Source organism: Stenella coeruleoalba (assembly GCF_951394435.1).
Source record: "Stenella coeruleoalba genome assembly, chromosome: 8".
NCBI classification, from domain to species: Eukaryota; Metazoa; Chordata; class Mammalia; order Artiodactyla; family Delphinidae; genus Stenella; species Stenella coeruleoalba.
In genome coordinates this window covers 63031027-63045046 of record NC_137154.1, presented here as the reverse complement: position 1 = coordinate 63045046, position 14020 = coordinate 63031027, and the positions used below count along the sequence as shown (strand labels likewise).

The 14020-nt window shown below is 40.0% G+C and overlaps 2 protein-coding genes across 2 annotated transcripts in view; both read right to left on the bottom strand.

Moving 5' to 3' along the window:
* CCDC81 (coiled-coil domain containing 81) overlaps nucleotides 1-5414 on the bottom strand; it is a 38335-nt gene extending 32921 nt beyond the window's left edge. The window contains exons 1-2 of the mRNA XM_079930482.1: nucleotides 5344-5414; nucleotides 4313-4498 (exon numbers count right to left, since the gene is read on the bottom strand). Of these exons, the coding sequence (XP_079786608.1) occupies nucleotides 4313-4346 (34 nt within the window). The 5' untranslated portion in view covers nucleotides 4347-4498; nucleotides 5344-5414. The remainder of the gene's footprint in view (nucleotides 1-4312; nucleotides 4499-5343) is intronic.
* Nucleotides 5415-9579: 4165 nt separating this feature from the next.
* The window catches only part of HIKESHI (heat shock protein nuclear import factor hikeshi), a 46734-nt gene continuing 42293 nt past the window's right edge, over nucleotides 9580-14020 (bottom strand). The window contains exon 7 of the transcript XR_013829593.1: nucleotides 9580-9644. The gene's annotated coding sequence lies outside the window, so the exon portion shown is untranslated. The remainder of the gene's footprint in view (nucleotides 9645-14020) is intronic.

Here is a 14020-nt window from a genome sequence, read left to right as displayed (position 1 = left end):
AAAAGGAAAACATGTACAAGATTTCCTTTAGAAAGTTTTAGACTCCTGCAATTCAAATGGAATAGATTTGGAAATCTTACAGACTGTGATTTCTAACTTTGATGTTTTCTATATCCCAAAGTGTCAGAAAAGGTATCACTAAATCTCAAAAGAAAAATAATTTTAATCCAGTCTAAAAAGCAAATTAAAGAATATGCTTTTTAGGAAAGCTGAGGTTATTATTTATTTTAATCAAATACTGAAATACCAAGAATCACAAGAAATAATCCCTGAACATACCTTCTATATTCAATTCAACCTTCATCTGACTTCAAATTCTAAACATTTTGTGCATTCAAAACCATATTTTTAAACACAATGCCAAGTGTATTCCAAGCAGGAATACTGTACCTTATATATAATCATTATAAAAAAAGGGCCAAGTGCCCATTTTGTAAATTATAGAATAATATATACTTGAAATAGATATTAATATGAAAAGACAAGCCCCCTGACTTTATAAAACATCTTCTAAAATTAAAATACTGATATACAAACACAGCAAATTATTACAGAGTGATTTGGACAAGGAAACGTATTCCCAGAGCACAGTACAGTGGAAACACCAGTGTGCGGTGTGTCTGAAGACCTACAGCCTTCCTGCCTTCATGGATTGCTGGCTATGTAGTCTTCAATAGTTTCAACCAGTTCACATCTGTAAAATGATCATGGTACCCTCTAAGTACTATAACTACCTAATATTAAACTTTGGTGAAACATATGAAAGCAGCAGGCCTTAACACACACAATGATGAAAAATTAGTGTGTTTTGCTGATAAAAAATTAATTTGTGTGTTTTGTGTGTTTTGTTTCTCCTTTACAGTGGGTCATTTGTGAAAGTTAAGTAAATAGTCATTTGACTTTTGCTTCTGTCATTCAATCAATAAAGGTCTTGCTGAAATCACCAATGGTCTCCTTGTCAATAAATTCAACGGACTTGTTTAATTGTTCACCTCTCTGACCACTCCCTCCTCCTTTAAGCCCCTGTCCTTTTGGCTTTTGTGAGACACTACTCTCTCCTGGGTTTTCTTCTTACCTCTCTAGGTATTTCTTCTCAGTCTCCTTTGCAAGCTTACCTTCCTCAACCCAGGAGATGTTAAATGTTGGAGTTTCTCAAGACACAACCCCAAGCCGCCTTCCCTTTTCACTCTATACTTTCTGCCTAAGCAGTCACATCTATGCCCAGGGCTTTAACGACCACCAATATGCAGATGACCCCAAATGTTTACCTAGAAGCCCAGACACCCTCTGGTCTTTTGAGGTTGCAGACCTGTGTACCCAAATGCCTTCTTGGATATCTCACAAAGACACTTTAACTTGGATTTTTCCTTCCCTTAAATGTTGTCCTTTTCCCAGGGTTTCAATCTCAACAAATGGTCCCATCATTTACTCAGTTACATAAGCTGGGGACTCAGAAGGCATCCTTGAAACTCCCCTTCTCTGTCACCTCTATATCCAGGCCATCACTATAATTTGTAGTTTTTCTCCAAATAGCCTTTCAGTCTGCCCACTTCTCTCCATTTTTACTGTTACCAATTCAAACCAAGAGTGAATTCAGATGACTCATTCCCACTTAGGTTACTGTTATAGGCATTCTTTACCCTCCAATTCATTCTCCACATTGCCACCAGACCAGTCTTCTCAAAATGCAAATTTGACCATGTCATTCAGCTCCTCCTTTAGCTCCACTCAAAACACTTAACAGCTTTCCCTCAGGCTGAACATAAAAGCCAACATCCTTAACATGACTTATGAGGCCATGCCTAACCTGACCCCTCCATTTCCCTCCAGCCTCCTTTACGAACACATTCCCTAGTGCAGCTATAGCGCTACAGAGCATGTTGACCTTCTTTCAGCTCCTCAATCACACCATGCTCCCTCACTCCAGAGCTTTTGCTCTTGCTATTCTCTCTGCCAAGAACACTCTCCCCTCCCCTCCACTCCCTATTCAACTGATCCATTTCACCTACTAAATTGTGAAACCTAGCAGGACGCTGTGGGGCCTTCCCAGCGACAAAGCCCCCACCCTCTGTGTCCCCTGCCTATTGCTTGTAGGAAAGCTTTAGCCTCCTAGGCCTTCCCCGAGTTCCAAAGAGCAAATTTAATCAGAGAAGTGAGAAAATGCAAAAACGAAGGAAAACAGTCAAGCAAGACAAAATAATAAGAGTTTAGCCATAGGGCTTCCCTGGTGGCGCAGTGGTTAAGAATCCGCCTGCCAATGCAGGGGGCATGGTTCGAGCCCTGGTCCAGGAAGATCCCACATGCCACGGAGCAACTAAGTCCGTGTGCCACAACTACTGAGCCTGTGCTCTAGAGCCCACGAGCCACAACTACTGAAGCCCGCATGCCTAGAGCCCGTGCTCCTCAACAAGAGAAGCCACAACAATGAGAAGTCTGCGCACTGCAACGAAGACCCAATGCAGTCAAAAATAAATAAATTTAAAAAAAAAAAGAGTTTAGCCACAAAGCAAAGTCAAGAACTTTCAGTTCCTCTTCAAGGGCTAAAGATAATGTCCTGAGCCATATCCTTGAGTTGTTTTGCAGATACTAAAAGCCCCACCAGGTGGAGGAAGTTAACTGCATGCAGACCACAAGCATGTAGATCCCAGACAGGTTGGAATTAGAAGGTTGGTGACTGATATTCCCAAAACATCACCCTGTTACCTCAACATCAATGAAGCATAGAATCATACACGAGCTGAGCATGCACCCTGCAACCCTCTCCCTCACACTGTCTTTAAAAACCCTTCCCTGAAGGCCAACAAGGAATTCGGTTCTTTTGAGCATGAGCTTCCCATTCTCCTTGCTTGGCCCTGCAATAAAGGCTATACTTTCCTTCACCACAACCTGGTGTCAGTAGATTGACTTTGCTGCACATTGGGCAAATAGACCCAAGTTGGTTTCATAACAATTCCAACTCATTCTTCACATCTCAGCTCAAATCTTCCCTTCTTCAGCAAATCTTGACACACACCTCCATCCTCACCCTCATTTAAAGTTCTCATTGTACCATGCACCTCCTTAGTAGCACTGACTAAATGTAAATTTATATTTATTTCTGTGACTACTTGGTTAATGTGTATCTTCCCCATTAGACTGTAAATTCCAAGGTTTTGCTCAACATCAGTCCTCTAGTGCCCAGCACATAGTAAGTTCTCAAAATACTTGAACTGAAGAAATTATATATAAATTTACAAATATGGAAAATATTTAAAAATCCATAAAGCCATTATTTTAAACACTTCTTTTAGAATTAACAGGAAAAATAGGAGTGATGAAGGGGAAAGAGAAAGAAGAGGCATGTACTCCTATTTATTTTGTCTCCTAAGATCGTTTGGTTAAAGCCTAGGCATCATCCCTAAGTTACAATGACTTAATAGCAATAATAGCTTGCATTTCTGGAGCACCTTTCTTCCCAAGGGCTCCTGTTGCTTGCAGACAGATCTCAGTGTCACTTTAGGGTCACTTTTTTAAGAAACTATGTTTTTAACCAAGCCTAGTAAGTTTTCTATGAGAAGATGTCGGGTCTTCTTCCAAACACCCAGTTTTTTTCGTTTTTTTCTTTTATCTCACTTTCTTAACACAACCCCAAGATACCACTGGCAACAAAAGTAGCCTTGTCTTTGCATGAATTCTGAGAAGGAGCCCTTTGGGGTGGTTGTTTTAGCTAACGTTTATTGAGCACTTACTCTGTGCTAGTCCGTGAGCTAAGCCCTGTGTATACATTATCTTGTTTAATCAAAGACCCTCAGCTGGGGCTTCCCTGGTGGTGCAGTGGTTAAGAATCTGCCTGCCAATGCAGGGGACACCGGTTTGAGCCCTGGTCCCAGAAGATCCCACATGCCACAGAGTAACTAAGCCCGTGCACCACAACTACTGAGCCTGCGCTCTAGAGCCCGCCAGCCACAACTACTGAAGCCTGTGCACCTAGAGCCTGTGCTCCGCAAGAAAAGAAGCCACTGCAATGAGAAGCCCATGCACGGCAAGGAAGAGTAGCCCCACTCACCACAACTAAAGAAAGCCCGCTGTCAGCAACGAAGACCCAAGGCAGCCAAAAGTAAAATAAATAAATTTATAAAAACCCTCAGCTGGCCCCTTTCTCTCATTAAAGAAGTCAATAAAGAAAGTGTATTTGGACGTCCAGCGTGAGGCTGCCAAGGCCACACGGCCACTCAAGGCCTGCCAGAGACAAGGGATAGGGAAGAAGGTCTCCGCCTTGACCCCCAAGCAGGTAAAGGTTCATTCCCAGGGCCCCCTGCCCCATGTCGCTTACCCTCCTTGCTCAGCGAGGGCAGCGTGTGCATCATGTGCCTGCCTAGGTCCTGCAGGGAAGGGACGATGGTGTCCAAAATCTCCAGTCCCCAGTCGGCTGGGTCTTCAAAGTGTCTCTTTTCTTCCTTCTTTATATGGAGTTTACACAAACGTGATTTTCCCACTCTCCTGGAAAATTTGGATGTGTCTTAAAAATAAAAATGACCAAATCTTGATTTTACTTTCTTTCTTAAACTTTTTTTTCTCGCCGTCCCTCCCCCACTCTGGCTCTCCCGGAAAGGCTCCCACTACAGGAACTCAGAGAGCTGTCTGGCGCTTGAATCAGAAAGTGCAAATCCAAGCCCTCGGGACCACCAAGTGAGAGTGTATGCCGGAGCGGTGAGCTAGGTAGGGGGACCAAGGGAGGGCAGGCCAGTCAAGGGGAGGGAGGAACGTGTTGCTAGGACGCGACAACGGCTTGCTCCGTTGCCAGGGAGTCAGAGTAGGGCCTCGGCCCCGCCCCCTTAGGTGGATCCGGTCGGGTCCCAGGTGGCCCGGGTGATCCCGGGAAGAGATTGGGAAGTAACTTAATGTTTTTAAACTTTGTTTTTTCCTTACCCTCTTACCCTGAGCAGAGAAGAGACTTGGTCGCTTTTGTAATCACCTTGGACAAAATCTGGGAAAACCTTTTGCCCCAAGTGATGGACTTCTGAATCTCTGGGTCTGTTTGAGGGTTTGAGTGTGAGCTGGAATTTGTTTCTCGGGTTTGATTTTTCCTAGGCTCCCCTCATAGGAAATGGAGGGCAGGAGGTTTGGGGAGGGAGTTGACTTTTTTTTTCATTACAGTCATTTTTTCCCCCTTCCTTTTACACTTAACCAATCTCATCCTGTTGTTTTCATACTCTCTCCTCTGCTGATAATGAAGTATCACAAAGCAAACACACCCATGTAAACCCCATCCAGATCAAGAAATAGAACTCCATCAGTACCACAGAGACGCACTTCATTCCCCCACCAGGCATTATTCCAACAAATACTATAAATTAGTTTTACCTGTGTTTGAACTTTTGGAATCATACAGTATGTATTCTTCTGTGTGTGGCTCTGTCACTAAACGTTGTGAGATTTCTCCGTGGTTTCTGCAGTAGCAATTTGTTCATTTTCAATGTTGCATGTTATTCCTTTGTGTGACTATGGCACTATTTATCCATTCCTCTGTTGAGGGGGTGTGAGTTGTTTCCATTTGGAGCCATTAGGAATAATGTTGCTGCAGACATTCTTGAACACAATTTTTGATGCACATATGTACTCATTTCTGATATGTATATAACTAGGAGTAGATGACTGGGTTATGAGAAATGCAGATTTTAACAAATAATGCCACACGGATTTCTAAAGTGGTTGTCCCAATGGTGGGAGGGAAGAACTTCCGGCATGTAGTGTTGGCAGAGACCATAGATGCTCTGCAGCCTGCAATGCACAGGGCAGTCCTGCACAGTGAAAATTGTTCCACATTCTGCACCATTTTTCATATCTCATCAGACTTCCATGTAAGAAGGAAAAAAATAAAAAGCCTGCTTATGAGCCTAGAAAAAAATCCACTTTACATGTAAATACAAAGAAATTTTTGTTCAATTTCAATATAACTTAATTTCCTAAGAATTTAAAATCCAAGTAAATTGGGGGGAGACTACGCTCTTTTTCAGGATTTAAAAAGAATTCTTCACCAGTTAGGAAAATTATATCATCATCATCAATTAGGCTGGTGGTAGCTGAGTAGCCAACACACCTGAACTAAGCTGCATTTGTAGCTGTTGCATTCAAAGTGATTCTTCCTATAGATAAAGCATGTGGTAACTTTGTTTGCCTTCCAGCATAGTCATGCCTGGACATATACGTGTTAAAATATGCATTATTTTACTATACAGTACTTACCTTTAATTTCTCTGATATACTAGAGTTATGACTTTATATTCATTTTAAATGGTATGCTGTATTATATGGTATATTATCCATAAACCTCATTTCAGGATAATAAGAAGGCATTTGTTATAAAAAAAAGCGAGCTTCCCTGGTGGCACGGTGGTTAAGAATCCGCCTGCCAATGCAAGGGACATGGGTACGAGCCTTGGTCCAGGAAGATCCCACATGCCTCGGAGCAACTAAGCCCGTGCGCCACAACTACTGAGCTGCGCTCTAGAGCCCATGAGCCACAAGTACTAAGCCAGCGCACCTAGAGCCCGTGCTCCATAATAAGAGAAGCCACAACAATGAGAAGCCAGGCCAACACAGCGAAGGGTAGCCCCAACTAGAGAAAGCCTGCACGCAGCAACGAAAACCCAATGCAGCCAAAAATAAATTAATTAAATAAATTAATTAAAAAAATTTTTTTAATTAATAAAAAGAAGAGTTGTTCTATCTCATAAAACTGAGAACCTCTGTGCTAGAAAATGGCAAGCTCTATAACTCAGCCTCTTTCTCTCTCTACCTAGTTCACTAAGAAGCTCAGAACTAAGTTCTGGGCCTTTCTTAAGCTAATTTCTTAGAAAAATAAGTTCCCCTCACCCTCCTTTTTACCGTCTGCCTTTTGTCCTTTAGTCTGCTGATGGTGGTGTGTCTTGAAGCACTTGTCCTTGCAGCATAGATGTCTCAAATCTTTTGGGGAAATAAGCAGAGAAGATTGCTAAATGGATCAGCAGCAAGCAAAGGGCAAACTCTTTTGTGACGTTTGTCTGAACAGTTGCCCAGCCGGCTATTTTTAGTGGCAATATCAGCATTATTGTTCTATCTTAAGATAATAATGGAATTGTAAAAATATATTAGTTTCCTAGAATAATAGATTAGATTTTGAGTGAATTATGGTGATGACAATTTTAGTCTCTAGAAAAGCTGTCTTCAGTTTCAGAAGACGGTTATGAATGACTGCTAATTATTAGTGAATTGTAGATGGCCAAAGGAGGATCTACAAAGGATAAAGACAAAGACCTTTCTTTCAAGGTCATCTTTTCCTTTTGTCAAAGGTCTCCTGACAAAAGAGGCTGTGGAAACACACACGACCCTGTGTTTACTAGCAACTTCCAATGAGCTGTTCATATCCTGAAACTACATACACTTCAGCTGAAAATAAGCTTAAGCAAACTGTGCAATTCCATTGCTAATAATTCACTCTTTGGATATACCTGCATGATACATTAAAAAAAAATGTGTATGCAACATTGTTTGTAATGCTAAATCTTAGAATTAACCTAAGATAACCAGCATAGGCAACTAGTAAAATTATAAATCTGTACTTTGAAATACAGTTTTAAGAGTTTGCTTAAGGGACTACCCTCGTGGCGCAGTGGTTGAGAATCCACCTGCCAATGCAAGGGACACGGGTTCGATCCCTGGTCCAGGGGGATCCCACATGCCGTGGAGCGACTGAGCCCATGTGCTGCAACTATTGAGCCTGCGCTCTAGAGCCTGCAAGCCACAACTACTGAGCCCGCGTGCCACAGTTGCTGGAGCCTGCATGCCTGGAGCCCATGCTCCATAGCGGGAGAGGCCACCGCAGTGAGAGGCCCGCATACCGCAGCGAGGGGTAGCCCCGCTCTCCGCAACTAGAGAAAGCCCGCGTGCACAGCAATGAAGACCCAAAGCAGCCAAAAATAAATAAATAAACATAAAAAAAATTTTTAAAAAAAACTTTGCTTAAAAGAAAGATTACATTTATGTGCTGATATTTTAAAAGTTTCAAGATTATTAAGTAAAAACCTGTTGCAGAATAGTATTTATAATATGATCCTATTTGTTCCAAAAACACATATATATGTAATTATACATGCATTTTTATATATATATTAGTAAATGCATAGAATATTTGAGAAAAGATACACAAAAAATATTAACAATGGTTATTTTTGGATACCATGAAATTGTGTGTAGAAGTACAAGAGTTCAGAAAACCTTTCACTTTTCTCCTTTATTTACTGTTTACCAAGAACATGGATTACTTTAATAATATTTTAGAGATAATTTACCAAAGAAAGAGAGACAGAGAGAGAAAGGTAGAGGCAGAGTGCAGAGATTCATGTAAACACTGAAACAGACAAACTGGGCCAAAGTTTTCCAAAGTACTTCAATGTACATATACTTTTCTGCAAGCTCCAACTTGCCTTGCAAAACCCACACTGAATGAGCAGTCGCTTTTACCCAGGTCCCAAAGCGTACACAATATTCAGTGGCTCATATTCAGGGCAACTTAGAAACCTATTGAAAAAGAAAACGTTTACAATACAATTTAAAAAACTGACAACACCAAATGCTGGCAAGGATGTAAAACAACATACATTGCTTGTGGAGGTTAAAAAAGGAAACAACCTCTGAAAATTAGCAGTTTCTTAGGAATTTAAACATACACTTACCACATGACCCAGCAACTCCACTTTTAGACATTTACCCAAGAGAAATTTATGTCCACACAAAACTTGTCCACAAATGTACATAGCATCTTTATTCATGATAGCCAAAAGCTAAGTACAACCCCAAATGTTCATCAACAGAAGAATGGAAAACCATTTGTGCAATGGAATACAAATCCACTGACACATACAGTAACATGGATGAATCTCAAAAACATGTTGAATGAAAGATGCCAGACACAAAAAAGTACATTCTATATCATTTCATTTTTTTGAAGTTCAAGACAGATCAAACTACTCTACAGTAATAGAAATCAGAGCAGTAGTTGGTTATGAATGGTAAGGATTCACTGCAATGTGACATAAGAGAACTTTCTGGAGTGATGGAAATGTTCCATATCTTGACTGCGGTGTCGGTTCCAGGTGTATATTTTTGCCAAAACTTACAGAATTGTACACTTAAAACATGTGCATTTCACTGAGTGCAAGTCTTACCCCAATTTTTTAAAATGTAAATACAGACACTATTTTCACTGAAAAAAAAATACATACTCTTGTTTTGATATTACACAGCACCAGAATAAAAATCTTCAATAAATAATTTAATCCATATCTATTGAATATCTAATTTGTATCAAGCACTTTGCTATTTGCTAAGAGAAATACAGCAGTAGAAAATCCCTACTGCAATTCATTAACAATTTATATACAATTCATTCATATTTAATAAATTTTTATTGAAGATGGTTCTAAAACCAGGATTTGGTTCCAAAGACAAAGCATAAATTGAAAATTGAATATGGGCAAAATTACTCTAGAAATACCTTTTTAGGAAAGTACCATGTTGGAGACCCATATACCACCTCTTGGTTCATAAACCCAATACAGCCAGTCTTTCTCTTCAGCATTGGATCAGATCACTTTCTTCAGGTGAGCATGTAATGAAGCAGTTGGCTGGGGATTAGAAAAGCAGTCTTGTTTGAAAAATTCAACCAAGTAGTAGAATTGAACTCAGCATGGTGAGATGCTTATACTATGAGAGGTACTTGGGAACTGAGACAGATTGGAAATTACCAGATGTGGGACTTCACTGGTGGCACAGTGGTTAAGAATCTGCCTGCCAATGCAGAGGACACAGGTTTGAGCCCTGGTCTGGGAAGATCCCACATGCCGTGGAGCAATGAAGCCCGTGAACCATAACTACTGAGCCTGCACTCTAGAGCCCGCAAACCACAACTACTGAGTCCACATGCCACAGCTACTGAAGCCCGCATGCCTAGAGACCATGCTCTGCAACAAAAGAAGCCACCACAATGAGAAGCTCGCACACTACAATGAAGAGTAGCCCCCACTCACCGCAACTAGAGAAAGCCCGCATGCAGCAATGAAGACCAAACACAGCCAAAAATAAAAATAAATAAATAAATTTACATTAAAAAAATAGAATGAATGTCCTTATACATTAAAAAAACAAAAGAAAGAAAGAAAGAAAATTACCAGTTGTATATCTTCAACCCCTTGCTAACTCAAGGGTTTATGGTGACTTTGTAGTACGTCAAGTTAGCTAAGATGGAACTGCATTTCTCAGAATCCCCTTCCCTGCATGACTCTAGGTTAGGGTTAGTTAAAAGATAAATTTGCGTGAGATTTGGAAGGCAGAGTAAAGAAGAAGACTTTTTTTGCTCTGAAAATCACTTTAGGGCCAGGCACTAATCATGGTGGCTCACCATGTTGGCATGGGCAAGCAGCCTGTCCTGCAGTGATCCAGCTCCCACCAGGTCTCTCCTTCAGCTTTTCTGAATCCTCAACTAGGTGCATGTTCAACAGTGTGGCCAAAGGTACCAGGTTATCCTACAGGTCATTCATATCACTGAAGTTAGATGCAATGAGAGACACATGCAGGTTCCACTTTGTCCTTGTGGTTCCAGCTTGTCCTCACCAGTTCCAATCTTTCCTTACTCTATCCCATTTTATGACCACTTTCCTTCCTGACTACTGCCCTGCTGACTTTAGGCCCAACACCAGACACAGTCTGCTTAACCAGCTCTTACATAACTGTAAGAGCTAATGCCCATGATAAATCCCATATTTTCTATCAGTTATAGAGGTTCTGTTTCTTTGATTTAACCCTAACTGATAAAGGACTGGTGGCTAAAACTGAAATATTTAAATCAAATTATTCTCTTTCAGCTTTACATAGACTTGAATTCACATAAATTAAGCGCTTATGCACTGCAACTCTATTGTAAAGCTATGTTTAACTCTCATGTTAGAGGTATAAAGACAATGTAATAGGAGTACAAGGGGAGGGAGGTTACTTCTGAGATGATTGGTCTGAATGCTTAGTAAAGAGGTTTGGGATTTACTTGGAAGGTGTAGATGGTTCCTGAAGGCTCTGGAATAAGAGGATGACTTGATCACTCACACAGACTATTATATTCTTCAGTACTGTATTAAAATGGAGTTGGTATTTCATTACATGGCATAAAGAATCCACATGTCAGAAGGCAACTAAACAGTTGATCCTCAAACAGCACGAGTTTGAACCGCCCGGGTCCACTTGCATGCAGATTTTTTTCACTAAACGTATCCTATAGTAGTACAGATCCTGGGATAGTTGAATCCACAGATGCAGAACAGCAGATATGGGGGCGGGGGTGGGGGAGGTGGGGGCTGAGAGCCAACTGTAAAGTTATAGGGGGATTTTCCACTGCAGGGAATGTTGGCACTCCACACCTCACCCTCTCCCCATTGTTCAAGGGTCAACTGCAATCAGAGAAATTTCTGAGAGAGATGAGGGGAAGCTACCAAACAACTAAAAGGATAAGTGCTAGTCTTGGGAAGACTGGCCCCAGAATGATTAATGTCATTGGGAGTGACTGCTATTTATAAACTTTTGACAGACAAAATGGCAAAGATGTAACAAAACTGACCAAAGATAAATTAGATAATATGACAAATGAGAATACTTTAAGACTAAGCTATAGAATGATATCCCAAGGGAGAAATATAGGAAAATTCATCAAGTCAGACTATTTAAAAAGAAAATATTTCGGGCTTCCCTGGTGGCGCAGTGGTTGAGAGTCCGCCTGCCGATGCAGGGGATGTGGGTTCGTGCCCCGGTCCGGGAGAATCCCACATGCCGCGGAGCGGCTGGGCCCGTGAGCCATGGCTGCTGGGCCTGCGCGTTCGGAGCCTGTGCTCTGCAACGGGAGAGGCCACAGCAGTGAGAGGCCTGTGTACCACAAATTAAAAAAAAAAAAGAAAATATTTCAAGTAATAGATAGCACACTGTCACCATTCTACCTGGCCTATCTGCAGGATAAAAGTCATACAATAGGACTCTCCCATGTTTAATAGATGTGACCTCAATGAATAATAAATATGATAATGATACCCATGTATATATTATCTATTTATGAATACTAAGTTAATACTTATGCTATACTCATCTGACCTGTCATTCTTATAAACACTTTGCACCATTTTTTCCATTTCACATAAGCTAAAATAAGAAATTTTGCAATTGAAGACCTGAGTTTATACCTGATGTTAGCATAAATAATTGTATGACTGAAAAAAATGTTAATACTTCAGAGCTTCAGTTTTTCATTCATAAAATAGGAATAATGATGATAAATGCTAATAGAGGAAATTCCAGTATGCTTAAAGAAACAATGGGAAAAGTTAAATGAGAAAAACATTTTGGCTTCCAAAAATACTAAACTTGCAGTTACTCACCCAATTTTACCATTATATTGTACCATTCTGCATACCAAAACAAAATGTAATTTCTATAGACAAAAGAATACTTCTTGACTGTTTTTTAAATGGAGACTACTGATAAATGAACATACTCTGAAAAGAACCAAAATGTAGTTGATTTTGGCATTGTGTGATAAATTGGTCAGCCAACTCACTTCACACAATACACAAAGATTAACTGAAAATGGATCATAGACCTAAATCTAAAAGTAAAAACTATAAAACTTCTAGAATAAAATGTAAGAGAAAATCTTGCAATCTTGGGGTTTAGCAAATATTTCTTAGAACACAAAAAGCATTAATAATAAAAGTTTAAAATTTCATAAATGGGACTCTATTAAAATTAAAAACTTTTGCTCTTCAAAAGACACCATTATGAAATGAAAAGGAAAGACATAACAGGAAAAAAATATTCACAATGCAAATATCTGACAACTGGTATACAAAGTACATATTTTTAAAATATTCCTAAAACTCAATAATAAGAAGACAGCTCAATTTTTTTTTTGTGATACGTGGGCCTCTCACTGTTGCAGCCTCTCCCATTGCGGAGCACAGGCTCAGCGGCCATGGCTCACGTGCCCAGTCGCTCTGTGGCATGTGGGATCCTCCCGGACCGGGACACGAACCCGTGTCCCCTGCATCGGCAGGCAGACTCTCAACCAGTGCGCCACCAGGGAAGCCCAACAGCTCAATTTTTTAAATGGGCAAAATGTTTGAACATATATTTTACAAAAGTAGATATACAAATGGCGAATAAGCAGATGAAAAGATTCTCAACATAACTGGTTATTAGGGAAACACATATTAACACCACAATGAGATACCACTGCAATATTAGAATGGCTGCAATTAAAAAGGCTGATAACACAAGTGCTGATGAAGATATGGAGTAATTAGAACTTATATTCTGCAGGTAAGAATGTCATGTGGTTCAATGTACTTTGAAAAACTGGCCCTTTCTTACAAAGTTAAATATACATCTACCATATGACTTATCCACTCTGGTTCTAAGCATTCAACAGGAAAAAATAAAAACATATGTTCACACAAACTGTTATACATAAATATTCACAGCAGCTTTATTCACAATAGCTAAAACTGTGAAATGACCCATATGTTCATTAAATGGTAAATAAATAAACAACAGGTAGTATATCCATACAATGTAACACTATTCAGTAACAGAAAGGAATGAACTACTGGTATAGGCAACAACATTGATGAACCTCAAAATCATTACATTGATTGACAGAAACCAGATACAAAGAGTACTTACTGTGTGACTCCATTTGTTTAAAATTCTAGAAAATGCAAACTAATTTAGAGGGATCAAGCAATTCAGTAACTGGCTGGGGCCAGGATCAGAAGCAGAGGTGAATTGCAAATGGGCGTGAGAAATCTTCTGGGTTGGTGGTAATGAAGATATTCAGTACCTTGAGTACAGTAATACTTTCACAGTAGTATACAACTGTCAAAACTCATCAAAATGTACTCTTTAAATAGGTATAGTTTGTTGTACATAAAATATATCTCAATGAGGGTTTTTTAATAAGAAGTAGCCC